Source organism: Rissa tridactyla, chromosome 1 (genome assembly GCF_028500815.1).
Source record: "Rissa tridactyla isolate bRisTri1 chromosome 1, bRisTri1.patW.cur.20221130, whole genome shotgun sequence".
Classification (NCBI taxonomy): Eukaryota; Metazoa; Chordata; class Aves; order Charadriiformes; family Laridae; genus Rissa; species Rissa tridactyla.
In genome coordinates this window covers 3,313,272-3,335,934 of record NC_071466.1, presented here as the reverse complement: position 1 = coordinate 3,335,934, position 22,663 = coordinate 3,313,272, and the positions used below count along the sequence as shown (strand labels likewise).

Here is a 22,663-nt window from a genome sequence, read left to right as displayed (position 1 = left end):
GAACAGATCCTTTTTCTGCTACTGTTGATAGTGTTGATGATGCCATTCCAAACCTAAATCCTTTCCTTACAAAAACTAACGATGCTGCTCATCTGTCTGTGTCTTCTGATGTATCTACTTTCACCAGTAGGACACCCACACATGAAATGTTTGTTGGTAAAGTACCATTTTAAACTAATTTCCTATTTCCTAAACATTTTAACGTTATTTCAGTTTCTAAAATATATTTGTTGGGGCCTTTCAGAAACTAAAAGCTGGTCATTTGGGGCTCATTTTGTGCTATGTTAGAGCTTGATTTAGCAATGGTACCGTGAAAATGGTGTTAAGGTTCTCTCTTGGCTACCTAGTTGGGATTCTACCTGTTGTAAAGGAACTTAGTTATAGTTAGAGCAGTTGTTTGAGCGCGGTTTTACACCAAGTCTCTTATGCTTAGGAATTTTAAGGTCAAATACTATGTATGCCTGAGAATGAAAAGAAAATGCTACTTTTTTGTTCCTCAGGTTGAAATGTTCTTTTTAAACATAGGAGCTTAATCTAATTTTTTTGGTAGTGGGCGTTTTCCCCCAGTCGTGTTGGCATTAACAAAACTGGTAAAGCCATGCACTCACTGGTGCACGGTCTGCTCCAACTGTTTACCTCCCAGGCAACTAACTAACGACTCACCTTATCAAAACTGTTGAAATCTTACTTTGGAGATGATTCAGCATGACTGTCATATTGGAAATCCTTCTAACATTTCTGTTGGCACAGCTACGCAGTAATTTGATTACTTTTCAATATGAAGAATTAAGTTTGCTTTCATAGACTAAAAATCAATTAATTATGTGTCAGTTCTGTTCTTAAGCAAGGCTGGGTTTAAAGATAACAGGCCGTTCTTTTTGCAGGTTGAACCCCACTAGAATCGATAACAAATTAATCCAGACTCTTAGAACAAAGAGAGATTTGATATCTTTGATAATTGTTAACAGAGATAAAACAAAGGGGTTTCTTTAAAGATATTCATACCGCCTGCACTTTGTCATAGAATCACAGAATGGTTCGGGTTGGAAGGGACCTTAAAGATCATCCAGTTCCAACCCCCCTGCCCTGGGCAGGGACACCTCCCACTCGACCAGGCTGCTCCAAGCCCCGTCCATCCATGTAATCTTGGCTTAACTGGTTTCCCAGTTTGTCTTTGGTTAGTGGGGAGGGAAAGCCAGCGAGATCTTCAGGGGCAAGAACTCTCGCTGTGAACTTCTCTCTGCAGTTCCCAGGGAGGATGAGCTGGCTGAGGCGGCAATAGACAACCCCTTTCAGCTGCACAATAACCTGTCTGATGCTTCCAATCAGTCTTTCCAACACTTCCAATAAAACTTGTATGGCTGCATGTGAATGGAGAACGATCACTTGAAATACAGCATTTTTTTATGGTGTTACTCAATCGGATACCTTTCTTCTGTATAATTTCTTCTGCAGTCATACAAAAAGCTACGGCAGCGCGGGGCTGTGAACAAGGAGCCTGGTGGGGTTTTGCGGCAGTCGCCGGTTTCTGTAACATCATCACGCGACGGCCCTGAAGGCGCTGGAGGCGGATGGCATTGATGCGTTGCATCCCCTTCCAGTGTCTCATTCTCTAAAGATATAGCTCAAACCAAAGCGTGACCTCCCGACAGATTGATATGCAAAATGTAAATGCAGTTCTAGCTGTAGTACAAACCCGGTGCTACGGTAATGTGAACGTGGATTTAAAATAACTCTTTCTGGTTCTTTAGATCATTACAATCCATTTACTGAACTAAATCCTTTTGTGGCAATCAAATATGAATCCACTATTGGGCTGTATCCTTATACTTCAGGTATAAGAAAAATGCCTTGAAGCTTTTATGCTCGTTTCTTCTAAGAGTGTAAAACAAGGCATTTGCTTGAAAAAAATTTAATATTATTCCTAGTGTAGCTGTAAGTTTGAAACCATGCTTTCCCCTTTTGTGTTAGAGATAATGTAAACTTGTTTCTTACTGTATGTCTGATGTGTATTGATTTCATTCCATTGGTTTTGTGTTATTAGAGTATATGTGGATTTATAGAGTGACCTGAAGTTAAATTTTTGAATAGCAGATAAACAGTATATCTTGGTTCTCTTTCTGTAACTCTCCCTCTTCTCCTTTCCTGGCTTTCTCTCTTGTGTGATATGCCTGATCAGATTCTTTTTGTGGTCCTCAAGCTTACCCTAATGCTTCTCATTTCCGCAATGAGCCTTCTTCTGTAGCTGGTCTATTCGGAGGTAGGTAACGGGATGCAGCTGCACCACAAACACGGAAATCTGAATGTGTTGTGTGCCTGGAACCTCTAGGTGTGTTATTGGCTACAGAAGCGCATTATTATAGCAGCTCCAACTTTTATTCATGTGCTTGTGCTAGGTGTGTTGTCACAAACGGTGTATATTTTTTTTCAGTTTGTGCTAAACTAAGGTTTATTTAGCCTAAACATGAAATGAGTATCTCTCCATTTCAGGATCTCTTGTAGTTTACATGTTGCAACATACCACACAAAAGACTTGCATGTTCTAAGTATCTTCTCATCTTACTCTACCTCATTGCTTTTAAGATAAAGGGATTGGGATGTTCTTGCTGCTTAAGGCATTTTTGTTGATACATTACTCTTAAACAGTGCACTAAACTAGTACAAAGCTTTGCAACAGAACATGAGAAAGAGGTATCCCCTGCATTAAATCACTGGCTAATCATCTGTGCAGCTGTAATGTCTGTCTGGTAACGCCATACTGGTTCTGGAATCCCGTCCTGGCGCTTGCTAGACAGGCTGGGGACTGGCAGAGGATAATCTGTCTGAACCAGATTGAACGGGGAGTGTTATTCCTGCGCAAGGCTTAGGAATCCTTTCAATAAATGGTTTGTGAAAGAGTTAGTTCTTAAAATCACCATAAAGCCACATTTTTGGCTTAGCGTCTTCGAATAGAAATTAGCTAGAGCCATTTAACAAAAGGTTAAGTGCTATGTATGACTCCGTATCCAAAAGCAGGATGATTAGTTTCTGTCAAGTCTTGTTGCTTTATTCTCTTGAAGGAGCTCCATTAAAAGTGACCTTTGCACCTTTCAGAACGTTGGTGTGAGACACAACGCCTCGGGCTGGTGGCTGATAGCAGGAGTAGGATTTAATCTTTTCCAGAGGCTGACCCAAAGGAGTCCCTACTTATTGTTTTGTCTTCTGGCTCGTCTCATCTCGTTAGCTGCATAAAGCTTGAAACTTCCTAAAATGGGAGAGCAGGAAACTCAGCTTGTTTCATTAAGGCTGTTTTCTAAAGCAAAAGATGAGCTATTTTAAGTCAAGTTTTTCTGTTGGTACAGGCACAGTTTTAAGAGTTGCAGGACATCCCATCACAGGAATTCCTATCCGCAGTGCAGAGTCTCTGAAATGGCTTGTTACAACTTGATGGTATAATTGTCATAAAGATACTCATTTTGTTTCGTTGTTTAGTTACTCCCTATCGTTCCCCACATTATTGCTTCCTATGTCTTGCTCTATGCTGTTTCCTTTGATCTCTTTGTAATGAAAAGTACCTTGTTTAAATTCTTAAAGATGGATGCTTTTGAGTTATGAGTTGTATAGTCCTTTAAGGCAAATAGGAAGGAACAGGTAATCCAAATTCGTTTTTTTCTGATAAGTTTATGTTCAAGGATAGCATCCTACAGTTATTCATTTTCTAGGTGAAATGTGGCTTGTTTCAGGTAAACATTGATAGAAATGAGGTGCTGTCACAGCAAGCTAAATGAAATCCAAGAAGTATTCTTGGTTATTTCTGCTCACTGCGATGCTTTTACTGATGAAGTATTTGTGATCCTTCTCTTTTATTTCTCCGTAGCATCAAAATTTATGTTAGAAACCAGAAGAGCTAGTTCTCAAGGTGGCACTGCATTTCTTTGGGGTGCTTTTCATATAAAGGAGTAATTACTTCTGTAATTGCCTGAATATCAAGATGCTGTACATGCCATGCACGCGTGTATGCATAGGCCTGTGAGCATGATTAGATATAACATTCAAAAGTATTATTTTAGAAACAAATCGATATTCACTTCCATATTACTGAACCGTCAACTTAGTACTGCCTAAAATTTTACACAATGCTTTATACTGCAATAATTTTTTATTGGAGAACGGTTACAAGCAGATTACATCTGCTTTACAGACAGATAGGAGGAGACAAATGGAGTTAAGTCCGGACAGGAATGGGAATTAAAACTTGGCTTTAACTCCCTGTATCTTGCCATAATTACTAGAAACTTAACTGCAAAACATGGTCTCCCGCAACAAAAATAATAAAGTAAACATTAGACGCTCTTACTACTAATCATTTTTTATCATCGGAGGCATTACTAGTCATCTTAGGACAATACGGATCTTGCTCCAGTTGTATATGGGAGCTGCTCATAATGTAAACCGTGGTGGGAATAGCCTTCAGGCAGGTAATCCTGAAACACCTTCTTTGCCTGGGGAAGCGCAGTGATTGCTTCCTCAATAAATTGGTTGTAATTATTTAATAAAAGGAGAGCAGTTACAGGAACTGTATCTGAGTATCCAGAGATTTAGCAGTTGAGGGGCAGAGGAGTGTCTTTTATGGCCGGTCTGCCCAGTTTTTGAGACAAAACCTTTCTTTGGAGGAGTAACTTCACCTAAGCTTCAAATAAACTGCTTCCAGCTCTTTCTCTCAAATGCTTGTTGGTGTCAGGGTGTAATCTGGACTCTTGAGGTATTGCTAGTCTTTCTGCAGTACTTGAACAATCTACTTATTCATTTGGCTTGTCTTGCATAAAGAAGGTGGATTCACGGGAAATGCGGTGTAAAAACATTCAATTTCTTTTTCCCCGCAGGGTTCACGCCATCTCCTGTTGCTCAGCCGCAGCCATCAGCTGGCCTTAATGTTGACTTTGAGTCTGTGTTTGGAAACAAATCTTCTAATGTTGTCCTAGATTCTGGTGGTAAGGCACTTACTGAGATAGATGACGTATGTCCTGCAACTCTTTGTTATTCTCGAGGTATAAATCTCTTAATCTGTATTTACTGATACTGCTGTGACGGTGTTCCAGCTGAAGGAAAGCAGGCTGACTTTAAAAGGCCAGTAGCAGCATTCCTCATCCAGTTTTTCTTTGATAATCAAATAAATTTTTCCTTACACGCTATTTCTGCGCGGGCTCTGATGAAGTGTTTACATTGATTTCCTTCACTTAAGTATTCTGTTCGTTAAACCTTCAGACAGTGAGCAGCCTCTGGTTTTACGTGCTGTCAGGTGAAATGAAGTTGGTATTTGCAGAGCGTGGTCAGAAGAGGTAGAGTTAAAGCCGCATCTTAATTTTATATATCTGTGCAATGCATTTTTGGCCCTTTGCCTACACGTTACTCTTTTTGATGTTAAGATTATTTCAGAAAATAATAAATTATCAAAACATAGACAGTTAATTTGGATTGTAGCCATAGTTAGGACTCTTTCTGTTCATTTTTGCATCTGGAAAGTAAATACTTTCTGGTCTTTTGACATTGGACTCTTGATACTGGATTCTTTTGGGGCCAACCAGTGATCCGCTAAAAGGAAATACATACACTTTTTTATAAGATTGAAATACTTTAGATATTTATTCTTTATTTTGTTTTACATTTTGATTGCGTTGCAGTCACTGTGAATCCATTCTATGTAAAATTGATGTCATGTAGGTTAAACTAGTAAAGTGAAATCTCCTTTCTCGAGCAAATGTCTCCTTTATCTAGAGGCATAATAAGCTTTCTCCTTCTTGTCTAGCGTAGCACCACTAGGTTGTATTGTGTATTCTAGCCATTGAGTTGAACTTGCTGTCTATGTGACTGAATGCCACGACATCTGTGGGAGGCCTGTGATTCTAATCACTTTTTCTGTTTATCGTTCCAAGGCTTTGATGAACTAGGTGGTCTCCTAAAACCAACAGTGGCCTCTCAAAACCAGAGTCTTCCAGTTGCCAAAGTACCGCCTAACAAATTAGTGTCAGATGATCTGGATTCGTCTTTAGCCAATCTTGTAGGCAGTAAGTATTGAACCACTACCATAAAAATACTTATTTAATCCTTTTAAATGAATAGAATTTCAGTACTGTCTTTTTCTACTTTGTGACAGATTTGGGCATTGGGAATGGAACTACTAAAAAGTGAGTATGCTTAATCAAAAGTTGAGCCTCTTGATTTTCTTGATAGTAAAATTTTATGAAAGTACAGGTTCAAACCTGTGCGTAACAACATAATATTAACCTTCAGAACATGTTTGGGATTGTACTTTGTTTTTTTCATACAAGGTGTAGTGAGTTGTTGAGAGCTGTTGGAAGGTGACTGTAGGTAATCTCAGCACACCTTAAATGCTTTGTGTGAGCTGAGGGTGCGCAGAGCTGTACTAAAGATTGTGAACTACGACCTCTGACGTGTTGTTGACCTTTGGAGAGGTGAATTTTGAAGCAGGGTGAACATCTGCTCTAGCAGCAAAGCTGAGAATGTGATGAGCAAATTCCAGGTTTATCGGGGCCATCTATACTAATTCCAAAATTATTCAGAAATGTAGCACGCAGTTCATAGAATATCTTGAGTTGGAAGGGACCCATAAGATCATTGAATCCAACTCCCTGCTCCTCGCAGGAGCATAACTGTACATAACTTTGCATAACTGTAAAAGACTTCAGTTTGCTTTTAAATAATCTTAAACTTTTAAGTTGCTCCTAACTAAACTATCTTGCCCCAAGGAAAGTCAGCTGGACTAACTTTACGGGTGAACTTGACTGAGGTTAAATAACGCTGAGGTGGCACATGTTGAACATCTTATGCTACTTTTCCTGGCCAGAACAAGCCATTGTGAGACCTTTTATCATCTTTGCTAAATGAGCTGCTTCACTAACAAAAGAAGTCACGTTTCCAAGAGGAACTATTGCTTAACTCAGTGAGTTTTGTAAGAAAATTCAATGTTTTCTAACGATTCTTAAAAAAATTTATTTGAAGTGATGTAAACTGGACTCAGCCAGGTGAAAAGAAACTAACAGGTGGTTCCAACTGGCAACCCAAGATTGCACCTACAACCGCGTGGAACGCTCCAACGTTGGTAAGCAAATACTCTTTTTAAAATAGCGAGTTCCCCGCAACTTAGATGCGCAGGCTGATGTATAACGGAGGCATCTGAAAGTGATGGATAGCTGCAGTAAAAGGGTGGTAGAAAATTGAAGAAGTGGTCAGGTTGAGATGTCTGCTGCTTGGATTTGTTTTTCTTAGCTGAGGGGTTCTAGTAAATAGTTTGTGACGTGACATGTGCAGGATTAGCATAAACTTCAGGAGCGTTCGACCAGCCTTTCTCATGGCAAGACAGCAGCCTTCGTGTTCTTACTCAACTGATGTAAAACGGGGAATTGCAGGGCAGGTTGGGGGCACTTTACAACCTAGAAAAGTAAGAAGTGTGAAAAAGTATGTTCTTCAGATGCAGTGCTACGTCAGGTATGTGTAACACTTCCACTCAGCCCGCTCCGGGGGCTGAGAGATTTATCCTCTTGATTCCTTGTAGAGGTGTCTGTGATGGGGGCTTATAGCTTTCTTAACGTCGGTAACTACTGCTTTCTTGCCCCGATGGCATGCAGTTGTTTTTAACGCATGTCAGTTTTGGTGATCAACTTCATAGTGTCTATTGTAGCAGGTGGCATTGGCAAGGATGTGTGGGTAGTGTGTAGAGTGAGGGTTCTTAATTACAAGCCAAAAAAAAAAAAAAAGCCCAAAGAGGTCAAGAGTGTCTGAGTAGTTTTCACACTGCTAACAGAATGCTTTTGCCTGTGAATCCTACTCACCCTTTCACCGATGACCCGCAGAACTGTACGTGGGCAGAACAAGTAGCAAACAGCCCCCGAGGATTAATCGCATCTGACTATAACTGGCCGGGGGAGGCTGGATCCACAGTGCGGTAGTAGAGCGGTGGGGATCTGGAAAGAGAGAGCTTCTCTCCCTGGATCCACCGCCTCTTCCCTGCTGGGTCCGGTTCCGACTCACAGTGCTTACGTAGGGAGAAATGTCCGTGGGCCCTACCTGGGGTGGGGGGGGTAGATGTTAAAGAAACCGTAACTACTCACCTGCTTTATTGACCGGTGGTTGGAGTTTATTTGTGTGCTCGAATCTGTTTAATAACTCATGTCTTGTATTTACATCTTCTTGTGATAAGTCATACATTTAAGAGCTTTTATTATTTAGAGATGCCGTTGAGACACTGCTCTTCCTGTGAAACTGTTCTATTAACGTAAAAATCTTGAAACGGAAATAATCCATGGGGGGAAAAAAATTCCATTTTCCTCTGCTGGTCTATTTATTGTGGAGTTGCTGCTGCTTGCTAAATAAATATGCTTTTGAAAATAAGGCTTTCTCGTCTTTGGAAAAAAGGCATATACCAAATAAATGGACTATGCAAAACAATTACAAACCTTATAACGATGACAGTGTTGCAGGTGTATGTTGTCTCAGTAAATGACTTGAATTACAAGAATGTGTTGGGGTAAACATTTAATGTATTTGTGAACTAAAATGCTATCTGTGTATATTCCGTTGTGTAAGTATTTGCTTCTAATCCAGTGTTATTGCATTATGTAATTGTTCTCCCTGGGAAATACAGAATGGCATGCATTTTCCACAATACGTAAGTGAAACAACCCACAGCCTTTTTGCAATCGACTGGCATGCTGATATTAACCACTGCTGTTGCAGAATCTCATAACCTTCTTGCTATTTACACATTTCTCATTTTCAAAAAAAAAAAAAAAAACAAACCCAAAAATCTTTGGTGTGCCAAAAATTGAGCTTTTCCTAGCATACACAAACTTCATAGGTGGTCTGCAGGCACTTGACTCGAATGATGGCATGGGGAAATACCGAGATTATTTTTCCTTGCTTTAAACTGTACCATTTGCTGCCGGAGAGCTGGGGTGTGTGTCTGTGCTGCCTCTAATGCACTTGGTGAATTTTGAATGAAGATAAAAATGTCTGTGTTTAAATAACTGCATGAAACCTCACGGGCTTCTGTCATACTTGGCACTTTATCCACGTTTATGATAGATCTTGATTATTATTTTTTTTTATTTTATTTTCTTAGTGGGGAGAGACCAATATGTCATTAATACTCATGAAAAAAAGAAAATCCATGCTGACAGTTTACAAAGGGCAAGCAATAACCTGTGCTTGCTGTCTTGAGGAATGCAGCCTTTCATTTCAAAGGAAATTTTTTTTTTCCCCTTTATGGCAACGGTGATATTGGTCTTTCCCTGCATTCTGGTTTTATTGCAGGGTAACTGTAACTAAAGGATGGTAGGTCCATACTTGAGCACTCAAAAATGAATTCAGTCAGCATGCGTTTGTGTGTGTAGGTGTGGATACACAAGCAAAACAAACAAAAAAGTAATTTTCAGGCTAGCTTTGCCAGCTGTGTGACATATACGGACAGTACACAGTCCAGCTAATTCTCGATTGGGGAAATCTGTTCTGATGGCAACTGAAATGCCAGTGATGCTGGCTGCTGTCTATGAAAAGGCAGCTGATACCTTAGAACTGAATTCAGAAGCAGCTTTGTTCATGTCCTATTCTTGATATTACAATTGATCTGCTTTAATTAAACCAATATAATTAATATTTTGTCATTTCCCTCTTTTCTGTGGCAGTAATTTCTGTGTATCGAGAAATGCATGTGGTCTTTGTCTTGTCATGAATAGTAAACCCCACAGCAATAGCACGGAAAATAGACTGTTTTTTCTTGAAGGAGAGACTGGTGGGAGGTGGAGTGCATAGACAGCAAGCTATCGGAATATTTATAAGCAGCAATTTAGAGTCGGGAAGAAATCCGACGTTCTTTATCCTTGTAAGGGTTAATAGCAATTTAGAAAGCGGACAATGAAACTGTAGAACAAAGAATATGGTTAGGATATGAAGACCTGTCTTTACTATATTTTTCTTTCTAAGTTATCAGCTGGTTTTTTACTTACATGTTGCCAAGTTGTTTACAAAACATAGCTTCACCCCAGGCTTTGTCTGTTGACTGTAACTTCCTAAAAGTTAACTTAGGTTAAGGGTAGTATAAACCTATCTGTAAAGTACGAAGAGGACTTTTAACCTGTTCAAATTTGCTGCACTAAGTGGCTGAGGGAGGGGGAATGCAAGTTGGATGTTTGTATTAGAGCCAAATTTATATCGAAGCACGGCAGGAGAATCCCCATCGGGTGCACACTCTGGCTAAAGAGAACTCCTATAATGTCAGCAGAACCAATGGGAATTTGGTCTCCAGTCCTTAACATTCTCTCTTAAGACTCCTTGTGTACCGTTACTTCTGATTTTGAAATATAAGTATATATTTCATGGGTTTAAAAAAAATGCTTCTGCTTCCTTAATATTTTCTCTCAAACTTCTCTGTGTCTCCTGCTGTGTTCTTTGAGCAGGATGCTGAGAGAATGGGAACCGCAGTTGCGTTTAGTCAGCCAGAATCCCAACAGGTTAAAAGCAAATACATAATTATAGATTTGCCTAGAAACCTTAGCTGAGGTGTTATATTCCATCTGAAATCATTTGGATGCGCTCTTAAACAAGGCTGCAAATCCTGTTTATTCTTTGCTGTATCCATAACGAGCTAAGTGCTGCAGTTGACCCTTAGCAAGTGGTGTCTTACCCGTGCGCAGCTGACCTCGTCTCCTCTCAGCTCACCCCTGTTTTTCACACCAGGCGCCACCTGTAATGGCATATCCCGCCACAACGCCGACGGGCATGATGGGCTACGGCATGGTAAGTGGAATCCTGCAGCTCAGAGAAGGCAGATGCTGTGTATCGTTTCATTGCTTATAGTTTGGTAGTGGTCATTTTTCTGAACTATTTTACTGGAGACTGAGTTTCAGCTCCTGTTCATTTATTCTTCACCAATTCACTGACTCCTGGTTTTCTGAACTACTTCAGTGGGTTTTGTCTGAAGTTAAATCTGACCTTTCTTACCTCGCTTAGTTTTTTATAAACCTTTTAAAATAAAGACAGTGTCTGTTCTTGGTGGGCTTGATTGGTGTAGAAAGAAGCGTACCATAGAAATAAGTGTATCGTGTGGGTGTAGATAGCGACATTCACAACAGGAATGTTTTATGGGTGAAGGGAAACCTTCCTTAAATACTTGCTCCCGACTTCAGCAAAAGGTATCTACAATGATGGATGCTGCAAACCTGCAAGTTTGTGACACCGCCGTGTGCTGTGGTGTCATCAAGAGTTGAATCTCTTAGTGACACACCGGTACCCGAGGGCTTTTGACATCAACCTGACCTTGCTGCTTGTTGCTCTGAAAAATTGTTCAAACTCTTGTTCTTATCTCAAATTTCAAGTATTTCTGAAATGATGTGCCTTAACTCTTCGTTATTAGTATGGGGTTTATGTAGCACAGCTTTACTGGGTGAATAAAAGGAGAGAGAACTTCCTTAGAACAATTACTCTGTTTAATGGCTCGTAGATTAGTATAATAAAAATAAGCTACATGTTTCATCATATAATCAGAGAATGGTTCAGGTTGGAAGGGACCTTAAAGATCATCCAGTTCCACCCACTGCCCTGGGCAGGGACACCTCCCACCAGACCAGGCTGCTCCAAGCCCCGTCCAACCTGGTCCTGAACCCCTCCAGGGATGGGGCAGCCACAGCTTCTCTGGGCAACCTGGGCCAGGGGCTCACCACCCTCACAGGAAAGAATTTCTTCCTGATATCCAATCTAAATCTCCCCTCTTGCAGTTTGAGGCCGTTACCCCGTGTCCTATCATTACACCCCCTGATCCAGAGTCCCTCCCCATCCTTCCTGTAGCCCCTTTAGGGACTGGAGGGAAATCAAATTAGATTAATGGTTTATAACTTGTATATGCTCAGTACACGAACTGCAGAGTGGCCCGCTGTGTTCTTGAGGGTCTTTTGGGAGAGAATCATCTTCCCCGTTACCCACCCGTGACCTCCTGTAGCATGTTCTGTGCAAAGTCGTTGTGGTTAAACTACCGTTGGCGTTGGTTCAAACTGGATCTACGCAGCTTTGCACTGACGGTACTGGAAGCATTTTCTTAGTTATTTTGATTCAGCAGGTGGGGAAGGTAACTTATTTAGTGTATAGAAAGTAATCTTGCGTGTTTTGTAAAGTGGCTTTCATCATGGGGTTTAAATGCCAATGTGAAATGGAAACTGGAATTACAAGGAGCCACAGCTCTGTTGCCCTGAGTTGCTGTTGCTTGTTCAGAAGCGTGCGACGCCTGAGCAGCTGGGTGAGATGGGCCATTTCAGAATCACCAGGAGGCTGAAAACTGGCCTGGCTCGTTCAGCCTTTCTCGGGACGTTTGGTGCTGGGAACCTCCAAAATATTGACCCATTTTACAACCCTTGTGTTTAAGTTTTCCTAAGAGCAGTAGTAGGTACCGCAGTTGTGAGCGTGGTCGTTTTGAAGTGTCAGTCTAGCGGCAGGCTTTTCCCTCCGGGACAGGCAATGTCCGTAGTACCTGAGCTATTCCCTGCCTGCTGCTTCCTTTGGCTTCATTGTGCCAGCAGTTATTTGTAACGTACTTTTTTTGTAGGGTGTTTTCATGAGGGTTTCTTGAACAGGTTCACCATGTGACTGCCCAAACAGCTGCTTGGCTTGCTAGGAAGAGAACCGGGATTAGTGCAGGAAAAGCTGCTCGGAACGGGGCTGGGTGCAGTGGGACCGCTGCTGCGTGTCAGCGCAAGCCCGAGGGCAGTGCCAACAGCAGCGCCGGGGCTGGGCATCTACCTCCAATAAATAAAACCTCACTTTTAAGACCATGAATATATGTTAAACTCTTAATTTGGCTCAGCCAGAGTGTCAGTAACACTGTAGACTTGGACTGCATCGTTACTTAACATTAATTGTACGTAGAGTTCTCAGGTTTTGATTTTTCTTGCACCCTGTCAGCTCTGCGTTGGTATCTGCGTTCGGCGGCAGGGAGGGGAGCGCTGTCAGACCTCCCTTTTGGGAGCAAGAGGAGCCAGCACACATGCTTGTGCTAAAACAAGTTTATTTGAGTGTTTCCGATCTTTGCAGCAAGAGATTAAATAGACTCAGTTGTTGAGAGTATTTTTGAAAAGGCTCTAACGTTCCTTTCCAGCAACCTTTATTTGCAGAGTCATGTAGAAAGCTCTCAGGTGATTGCAGGTATCAAAGATTACCAAGACTTTTCGCCCATTTACCATTTTCCTTTCTTTAAATACTCGCACTGTATTACTGCTGTGTGTGATTTGATATTGTCTGGATATTTATATTATTTTTTTTTAGCCATCGCAGATGGGAGGCATACCAGTAATGACACAGCCAACTCTAATATACAGTCAGCCAGTCATGAGACCACCAAACCCTTTTGGCCCTGTACCGGGAGCACAGGTGAGTGCATTCAGAATAACCGGTGCCGGGAACAAATTACAGCTGGGTCAGTTTCTTTACAATTATTAAGCGTAAGCTGTATGCGTATGTGACAGTGTTTCGCAGGGGACAGACAGGGTGCGTGGAGCCTTTGAAGTCTCCGCTCACAGAGAGATTTGAATTACAGAGGGGTTCGAAAAGAGCACGGTATCAAACCTGGTGAAGCTTCAGCCGCGCAGGGGGTCATCAGTGTGGACCGCTCTCCCTGGGAGGCACGTGGCACGTTCAGCTCGTTTTAACCGTCATCTTCTCTAAAGCTCTGTATCCCTCCACGTTTTTGCAGAAGGCAGTAAGTACAGCAGAGCAAAGATACTCAACAGCTATAAATACGTATATCCGTACATCTGACGATAAATTTTTGCAGTAGAGAAACATGAAAAAAAAATGGTGAGGGAGGATGGACAACCTTGAACACCTTCATACTGTTTTCAGAAAATATTGGGATCGTTAAGTCCTTGTTGCGTTCGTGACCTGTAGTCAGAGGCAGAGCCACATTTGGCTGGCAGATTGGACCTCCGGTATTTACAGTGTGGTTTTAATGACCAGTCAAATGTTGCTGTGGCAGAGTTCACACTGTACATCGCGTCTCTGTTAGAAAAATGGAATGTCTTGGGACTGTTTTTTGATCTTATTATACAGAGCTCTGTCTCTATGGGTGACTGCTTAAAGACATGCGTGTCTAACCTCACTTAAGCCTATGCTGGTGTCAGTGTGATTTTTGGGACTAGAGTGTGGAGGGAAAAGAATTCAGCAGTGGGTTGGAAAGGAAAAGAACCTCCAAAATTGTTCCAGTGCCTGAATCTGCTCCTTTATCAGAGCACACCTTTGTTGTGTGCTGCCAGAGGGCACTATGTCCATTTTCTTCACTAAAATTGATATTTTAAATTTTTTTTAAAGGCATTATCTGGAAGGGCCTCTGTTAGACTTCTTTAGCTAGAAATGCAGTTTTCAACTGACTTTTCTTGGACTCCTGAGAGTTGCTTTGCATATTGACTGTCACTTCAGACAAGTGATTTAGTGTCTTTCACGTGGGTTTTATACTGTTTCAAGGGGAAAAAAATGTCTTTGCAAGACTTCTTAAATAGAGAACTAGTTAAAGGATCCTCAAGGATAAGAGGTTTTCTGCAGTTGCCAATGTCACTTTAAAAAAAGTAAATAAATGAATACCTGTCTAAGTCGGTTATAAACAGGTAGGTGGGTCTGAATAGCTGGGTGAGCCTTTCTGCTTCGCTTGCGCTGCAGGGCTTGGTCTGGGTCGAATCCCAGCCGCTGTCAGAACAGGAGAAAGAGGGATTAGTCACAAGTCAGGTGTGTAGAGCTGTGTTTATTGTGCTTATCTGACAACATGTTTGGCTCCCATGAGAATTAGTTTGACAGAAAACACACCCGTTGAATCAGCAGTTGCTGTGTGACCAGGAAGGATTTCCCCGAGACACAGTCTGTGGTGTTTGCAGGCGTTGGGTTTTCAGAAGTCTGCCATCAGTAATGCAGCTTTAATGGAACAAAGGCTGCGGGCGAGAGCTGCCTCCCCAGGCACAGTGGAGATGGCATTTACTAACCGATAGCCACGGAGGGGAATTACAGCGTTATTGCACTAAACTTCCTGTACGTTTAGTCGTGAGGTTCTTCGGAGAGCAGATTTGTCTGGTTAGGTTTAGTAAATACTCCTGTTGTGCTAGAAATAGGAAAATAAAGAAATAAAAATGTGTGTTCTTGGTGTAAGTAGACAAATCTCAGTGACTAATGGCTATCTGAAAGGCACACGGTTCAAACTGTCTGCATCCCACAAGGATCACTGAGCGCCATAATTCTAACACAGGGTTTGTCCATGCTGTCATCGCTGCCAAAAACCAAAATTGTTTTTCATATTTACGTTTAAAGCACCAGATCATCTCACTGACCTCTAGTCTGCTCATAGATCTTGGTTTCTGTCTGCAGGAAAGAAACGTGAAGGTACCTAAAAGCATAATGACAGATAAGAAGTTGTTGCCAAAAAATTGTATTGCTGAGTCGTAGTGTGTTGGGAGCTCCCCCTGCTTTGTACACGCGCTGGTAAAGTGGGTATCTCAAGGTTGTCCGGTTTCTTTAGAATTTAAACTGGAGTTCCTAACCTGATACTCTTAAGGATTTGTCTTAAATAGACTTTTCCTACCTGTAAACATACCTGTTTTGCCTCTTTCCAGTGTTCTGTTTGCAGCTGTATTTCTAATTGGTGCTAGCAAAAGCAAGGGTAGTTCGGTTTTTTTTAAGGGCAGAATAATTTGAAACAATTGAGAATGAGACTAGAAGAGTTGCTTCTTTGAAAGGTGCAGAAATTATAGTTAGTTTTAAAAGAAACTGGTGTATACCTTTTTTTCTTTGAAATCCATTATCTTGCGTTAGGGTCGGTATTTCCCTGCTTGAGAAAGAGAAAATAGTAGTTTTCATCGTGATAAAATCGTGGGCTTTTCTCACTGCAAAATATTACATCGTGCTAGCCAGAGCAGCGAGAACGGTTGGAGTCGGGTGATGGACTTTTAGCTGGCAGAGAGGAGGGACGCAGCACAGCAAAGGAATACTTCAGACAGGCGGGACTGGAACGACGGACAGGTAACCGGAATGTGACTGCCCGTGGTAAGACCTGAGTGTCGTACAGCACGGCAGCAGCGCTCCAGTGTTCACCGCACCAAACCCACGGCCGTGCTGGCTCACATAAAAGGGTGCAGCACTGCCCGATCACTGCTGTGCCTCTAAGTGTTACCAGTTGCGGTGTGATTAACCCCAAAAGGACATAGCCTTAGGAGGGGAAGCTGCCGGGTAGTGGAAATTTCAAGATTTAAAATAAAATAAAGGAATTACTGTGCCTACTGCCAGCATCCGTGTGAACTGTAACACTGCGGTTGTTAACGGCACCGAATTGTATGGAAAAGTAGAAGTGACCGGCTGGTGATGAGGGAGAATAGGTAAATATGCAAATAAGTTAGCTGGTTTTGTGGGGTCTTTATTCGGTTTGGGGTTTTTTGTGTTGCTTTCGTTTGTTTGGGGTTGTTTTTGTTTGGAACTGGGGAAGAACGGGCTATGAAGTTCAGGACAGACTCGTGCCAGAAAGCAGACTTGACAGGTGCTCCTTTTGGCCTGTGAATCTCAAAATACACGCTAAAACGGCCTGACAGACTTGCTTAATGGGAAACCAGCGTCTAGGTAACGGTGGGAATCGGCACAACGCTCACTTGTGGATGGGTTCTTCTGTGTTACTGTGACTTCGGAGAGGCTTTGTCTTTGCTGGAAGCAGCGCGGAGTGACGGCTGGTGGAGGTGAGACAAGGCTTTGGGTCCGATCCGGCGCAGAACGTTACATTTCAGATCGCGCAAGCGCTGGGCGGTGAGGAGAGACTAAATCCGCAGCTCGAGGGGTGTTAGCGCTAGGGAAAGCCATGGCTCTAAATACTTCTCCTTAGAAACTGCTGCGGTAGGTTCTGCTTTTCAGATACATTTATAAGCGATATTCTGGATAGATGCAATGTAGGAAACTGTCTAACTATACTTTCCCCAAATTTTTGGGGGGCCTTCTTTTTAACAATTAGAGGAATGTCATTAAAAATGTGTATTTATTGTAAGGTACTGTGTCTTGTCTGCATTTGGCTGGGGCACTTAGGAAGTAGCACTATCAAGTTTTTTTTCCCCTCGGTATTTAACCTGAACAGGCTTCCTGGAAACGTCCCCTGGTTTTGGTTACGTGCCGATGTTACACAAATGAGAGCGCTCTAAACCTACCAGTCTTCCACACTGCTTTCAAACTGGGACATTACTTTGGACTTGATATCAATTGGAGGTTTGCCAGCTCGATTTAACGGGGCTTTTAACGTGTGCCTCCAAGCCATCTGACCGCGAAGAAGAGAACGTCTCCTGCAGTCACATCGCAGCAGAGAGGCCCCGCTGGAGCCATGACTCTGTCGGGCTTTCTCCTTAATCTGGCTCAAATCCTGGAGAGGGGGTGGGGGGGGGTGTGGGGGCGGCATGTGAGCTACGGCTGTCCATAGGGAAGAACTCAGTCTAAAATGGGAACTTCTGACATCCTGAAACCGCTTCTCCAGCGCTTCCCATTCTGTCTCATGACTCTTCCATAATCTGTCCATGGGGGTTGGATCCCAGTGCCCCACGGGGGGTGGGGTTTCGGGAGGGAGGGGAAGATTCCAGCCCAGGTAGAGAGTGCTCATCTCGAAGGAAACTCCTTCTCCACGCTTGGTTTCTGAGAGAGATGTTAAAATGAAAAATTTGAATTTGCACTGGCAATATTTAGACTCCGGGCACTTCTGCACGTGGTTCCCAGGAGGATGTTCCCTGTCATGCAGAGGTTGGCAGGCGTTCCGGATTTCCAAAGGAAATACGGCTTCATGCAATGTTTTTCGCAGTGGGTATGAAGTGCAAGTGCGCGCTGGTGCTCAGCGACTCCGGTGTGAGGAAACTGCTAAAGCGACGGGCCAGAGTCGTCTGGTTTATTTGTAACAGCAAAAGCATGCGAGCTCTGCGAGGGAGGAGGGCAAATAGCTTTTAATAAAGCCCCGTTTATAAATGGGAAAGCACTAATCGAGAAGGAAAAGGGCTTAAAAAAAAAAAAATAAAAAAAAATTGACAAATAGGAGATACTCCTGCAGCTGCAGCCTGCAGAGTATTGGTCCCTTCCAGCAGCAGCAGCTGGAATGCCAGTATTACCTACTTGTAAATTATGTGCTTTATATGGCTGAATTTATAGCGTGGTGCTTTAAATCCAGGGCTATAGGATGTGACTTTTGTTAGGACAGATAGTATAGACGATCGGTCTGAGTCTTCAGTTCTCCCCTAAAACCGCAGCGGTTGACAAACTCTCATCTATTTATTTTTTTTCCTGCCCCCAGAACACATCCCGTGTTGTCCTCCTGGGCTCCAAACTGGCAGTTAGCCGATGTCTGCTCTCCAGCTTCTTTTTATGCACATTCCATTTTGAGAGGAAGAGATGCTGAGAGCTGTTTCTTCCGGGGAAGGCCCCCGGGAAGCTGCCGTGCCCTGGCCAGGCCCCGGCCTCGTCTCCCCCTGCCGCTACGCAGCGCTGCCAGTAAAGCAGGGAGGGCGCCAGCCTGCTCCCCACGAGCGTCAGGCTTAACGTTTTGTATCTTCTTTTGAAGAAAACCACTGTGAAAGCGCTGAGGGTGTCTGCTTATTTGGCAAATTCCAGTAGAAGTTTCCTTTCTGGAGGGTCACGTCCAGCTTGTTTCTGCATTACACCGCCCATTGAAGAGGCTTTCTGTTTCCCATGTGACCAAACACCTTGTTTTAGTAGTTGATTTCTGCCAAGTTTGCCTCTTAACCTCCCCTTGTCCTTTCATTACACGTTCAGCTTTCATATTCTGTCATTCTGAGACTTTTTTTTCTTTTTCTTTCCCTTTCTCTGTCGTCTTTCCTACTAGCTGTCTGCAGCATCCAGCCCTTCCAGTCAGAGTCCTCACAGAGCCTCAGGAAAGGATCCCTTTGCAGAGCTCTCTCTCCAGGATTTCTTGTAGAACAACTTAGGTATTGTCCGTTATTCTGGGGAGATGCTGGTTTTGGTGATATAAAACCAAAGCAAAGTTCTGCTTGGAGTTTTATTGGCGTGACTAGAACTGCTTCTGAAGAAAATAAAACAAGTCATGTTGAGTTGGAAGCATTGTGGAAGTGACGTGGCAGCTCGCTGTACGTAACTGCGGCAGTTTAAAGGCCCGGTCAAGTCATTTGGCTTCACTCCTTTGGAAAGAGAAGTTTTCCAGTTCCTTCCTGAACTGCAAGAGCCACGACACGCGGTGCTTTGCAGCTGGGGAGAAGGAACTGGTGCTGCCTGGTTTTTACCCCTTCATCAGGCAAACGTTTAGGGTTCGTGGCTATCGGCAAACCCCTGACTGCTGCTGGCGTCTGCTCCTGCGCTCCCCCACGGTCCTTGACCAAAGAGTTCGCTTCGTGCAGAAGGCAGCGCTCGGTTTCATGGCGTGCGAGGGTTAAATCTTGGTACGGGAGTGCACTGGAGTTCTGGTCTTCTTTTATCAGTCGGAGGCGGGTGGAAATTAAATACTAAAATGAGTGAAAACACGAAAAAAGTTCAAGAGTGTAGTACAAAGAAAGAGTAGGCTTTATTGCACGCAGCACCTGCTTTTCCTTGTGCGCTTTCTCTGGTTCAGCCTGAAAAGTGACCTGGAGTTCTCTTCACGAGGTCGTTGATGGGTGCGACGCAGCCGCTGGTGACAGCGTTGCATGGATAAATGGGGGGGGCTTTTTTTCATTGTTGGGCAGCCCATCTGAACGCAGGGAGTCGTTCCAAAGGCCGGTATGGCTGGAAAAACAATCCTTTTGGTTGTTTTCTGGCCTGGATTTCATGAAACTTTTATTTCTGTTGGAAATTTCAGATCTTGGGGTAGCTTGGGCGTTTGAAGAATGGAAATTTTCAAAGAAAACAGAGGTTTATATTGAAGTCCTGCTTCTGACGGATGTTAACACGGAGGTTTTTAATCTTTCCAGATTCAATTTATGTAACTGTGTGTTAGACAGAAGAGAAAGGAACGTCTCCAGAAAGATGTGCTCATCAGTAACATCCCCCCCCCGCCCCAGCCTCCGGAGAAAAATGAACTTCAGTCTCTCCCACTCTCCTCTTCCATTAAATGATGCAGTGAAATGATGAAGACCAAGGAAGGAACCTGGGACGACTCCATAAGAAACCATCGATATACAATACAAAGCCAAGAATTGCCATGAATTAAGACTAAGATCTATTTTTTTTTTTTTTTTTTTTTTTTTTGTCCTGGCGACTAACACGTCGATACTTCCAGCTTCTAATATCCATAGTCGGTAACACACGAAGAGAAGCCTTTATTCTGGAAATTGAGATTGGTGTCTGGAACGGAGACGTGTCCTTTACCGTAACTCGAAACAAGACTTTGGGCGGGGGGGGGTCGAATCCTAACTTTAATTCTGCAGTTACCTTTTCTTCAGTCCTCACAAACGTAGGCACAGCAGTAATGGAAATTAACTTTTTTTAAAAATTATATATTCAGTTTGCAGTAGACATTCCTTATGTATTATTGTTTGTATTTATTTATGATTATCAATTTAACATTAATATTGTATCAAAAAAACAAAACCTCCTTATGAAAATGAGTATGGATGTATACAGTATGTCTGATTTTTATCCGCAAAGAATGAATCTGATTCAGAATGCTTTTCAGCTGCCATACAGAGCACTAAATATTTTAAAGGTCTGAATCTCATGAATTCTCGGTGTCTGTGGGAATTAGGGAAGAGCTGTAAAACGCATTAATCCTTATAGTCAATTCTGTGCCTGGGATTTTGCAAGGGAACAGTGAACTGACTAGAAGCAGCACTACACTTCGAATTCAGCATTAGTGCATCGGGAAGGAACTTTATTGCTTTGTGCTTGGCATGTCATTATTTTTACATTTGACATTATAAGGCCTTTCCAAAATGAATGTGAGGAATTGCTTTCACTTTAAGACTTTCCTTCTTTTCTGTACAAAAAAAAAAAAAAAAAAAAAATATAAACTGAGGTGTCGTGCGTTGGGGGGGAAGCCTTTTCATTTGGCTAGTGCCACGTTTATGATCACGTACCTTTTAAAAGTAAAAAAAGGGGAAGCAGCTTCCTTACGTGTGTCTAGTGGGTATTTAGTTAACGAGGAATTAAAGTTGCACTGTTGATCGGTGCTTTGTGTAAATACATCATAACTTTTGGGTGGAGTGGGGCCTTCGGAAGGAATAGTCAATGACATGAAAGCAATTCTGTCCATGAATTAAGCATACTTGCTGCATTGTCTCTGCAGATTCTATTTTTGTTTAAAATATTAAAATGTACGTTAGCAAAAATGGGTGGATTTTCAAATAAAATGCAGCTTCCACGGAACTTTTGTTACGGTATGAAAGTCTGAGGTGCTTCTTTTCTTTTTGCTGCTTAAAATGTGCACTGATAATTGCTTTGTTTACTTAATAAAATACCAAATGTATTTCATACGTGCATATTGTATTAGAGGAAGGGCCGCTCCGGGAATCTGTGGATGACGGGACCCGGACAACACCTTCCCGGTGGTGCTGCAGGAGGCGGCCTTGGTCCCCCTATGACGAGTCGTCTCGTTCAGAGCTGGATTCCCTACTTAGGACGGTATTTCACCATCTTCTAGTTTTTCAGAATATTCCTGGCATCATAATAATAATAAACTTGTGCCGTTTGTAACTGAGCGAGAAGTATAAATACGCCCAAGTGATTATTCAGGTACCTTCCCTCGTCTTCCAGCAGAAGGTAATTAATGCTGGCGGAGCTGCGAAGAGCCCGCGCAGACCGTCGGCTGCCTTTGGTGCTCGTTTCGGTCGCCGGGAGCTGGGATAGAAATGGAACTTCCCTCTGCTCAGTGACCCCGGGCTTGGCTGGAAGGGTGCACATCATGGAATGATCAGTACAGACAGGGAGATTTACAATTTTGTTCTAAAAACGTGAATTAAAAAAAATGGGAAACTGTTACTTCTCGAGCATATAATGCACGTGCCCAGATGGATGGGGGGAGTTTCATCCACGCTTTACTCGGTTCCCATACGCTGAAGTCTTTCCCCTCCTCCGAGCGAGGGTGTGGGTCTGGGTCTGTACCGCCGGAGAACAACTTCTTTGTAGTTTTTGCTTGCACTCAGAGTATCAGAAATGTGAATTGTCCGGATCAGGGTTCAGCTGGAAAAAAGGTGGACGTGTCCTGTCAGCTGAATCGGTGACTACCAGGGTACCAACTCTTCTGAAACGCAGTGCAGAGCTTGTGTGAAAGGTGAAGGCAGACCTTCCTCTTCCCAGTGTGCTGGGTGAGGATCAAAACAGACACCAACCTTGTCATCTTCTTAGGTCTGAGCTGCTGCCCGGTGGTTTCAGTCTCTGGTTGGGGGCTGCTGACCGAGGACGGATCCGCCCACTTAGGTATTTGTGATCCCTGGCACCCTGTTGGTGGGGCTGGGGCCTTGGGGCCGCAAATCAGGCGGGTGCCAAAAGTCCCCAAACAAATACACTCACCCCTTCTGCAGGGATGATGAATTCATCTCTTGTCCTCTGCCGCTGGCTCGTAGCTGCTCCGTGTTCTTCGCCACGGCCGCTGCGCGGGTTCAGCTTTCTCGCTGGAGGCCTTGCTAATAAACCTTGCTTTGGTTTGCTCTTCAGAGACAAACTGGCTCGAGAATTTTCTTGAGGATTA

The 22,663-nt window shown here is 42.9% G+C and overlaps 1 protein-coding gene across 8 annotated transcripts in view; it reads left to right on the top strand.

The window, feature by feature from the left end:
- Nucleotides 1-21,447, top strand: part of PICALM (phosphatidylinositol binding clathrin assembly protein) — a 70,933-nt gene extending 49,486 nt beyond the window's left edge. The window contains exons 13-24 of one of the 8 annotated variants that reach the window (XM_054188881.1): nucleotides 7-156; nucleotides 1,752-1,835; nucleotides 2,180-2,260; nucleotides 4,863-4,970; nucleotides 5,913-6,044; nucleotides 6,134-6,164; nucleotides 7,000-7,099; nucleotides 8,642-8,665; nucleotides 10,732-10,791; nucleotides 13,306-13,410; nucleotides 18,872-18,974; nucleotides 19,950-21,447. In XM_054188881.1, the coding sequence (XP_054044856.1) occupies nucleotides 7-156; nucleotides 1,752-1,835; nucleotides 2,180-2,260; nucleotides 4,863-4,970; nucleotides 5,913-6,044; nucleotides 6,134-6,164; nucleotides 7,000-7,099; nucleotides 8,642-8,665; nucleotides 10,732-10,791; nucleotides 13,306-13,410; nucleotides 18,872-18,964 (968 nt within the window). In that variant the 3' untranslated portion in view covers nucleotides 18,965-18,974; nucleotides 19,950-21,447. Of the gene's footprint in view, nucleotides 1-6; nucleotides 157-1,751; nucleotides 1,836-2,179; nucleotides 2,261-3,341; nucleotides 3,430-4,862; nucleotides 4,971-5,912; nucleotides 6,045-6,133; nucleotides 6,165-6,999; nucleotides 7,100-8,641; nucleotides 8,666-10,731; nucleotides 10,792-13,305; nucleotides 13,411-18,871; nucleotides 18,975-19,949 lie in introns of those variants that run through there. The other 7 variants (XM_054188872.1, XM_054188874.1, XM_054188875.1 and 4 more) reach the window with 7 other exon arrangements.
- Nucleotides 21,448-22,663: the final 1,216 nt, after the last annotated feature.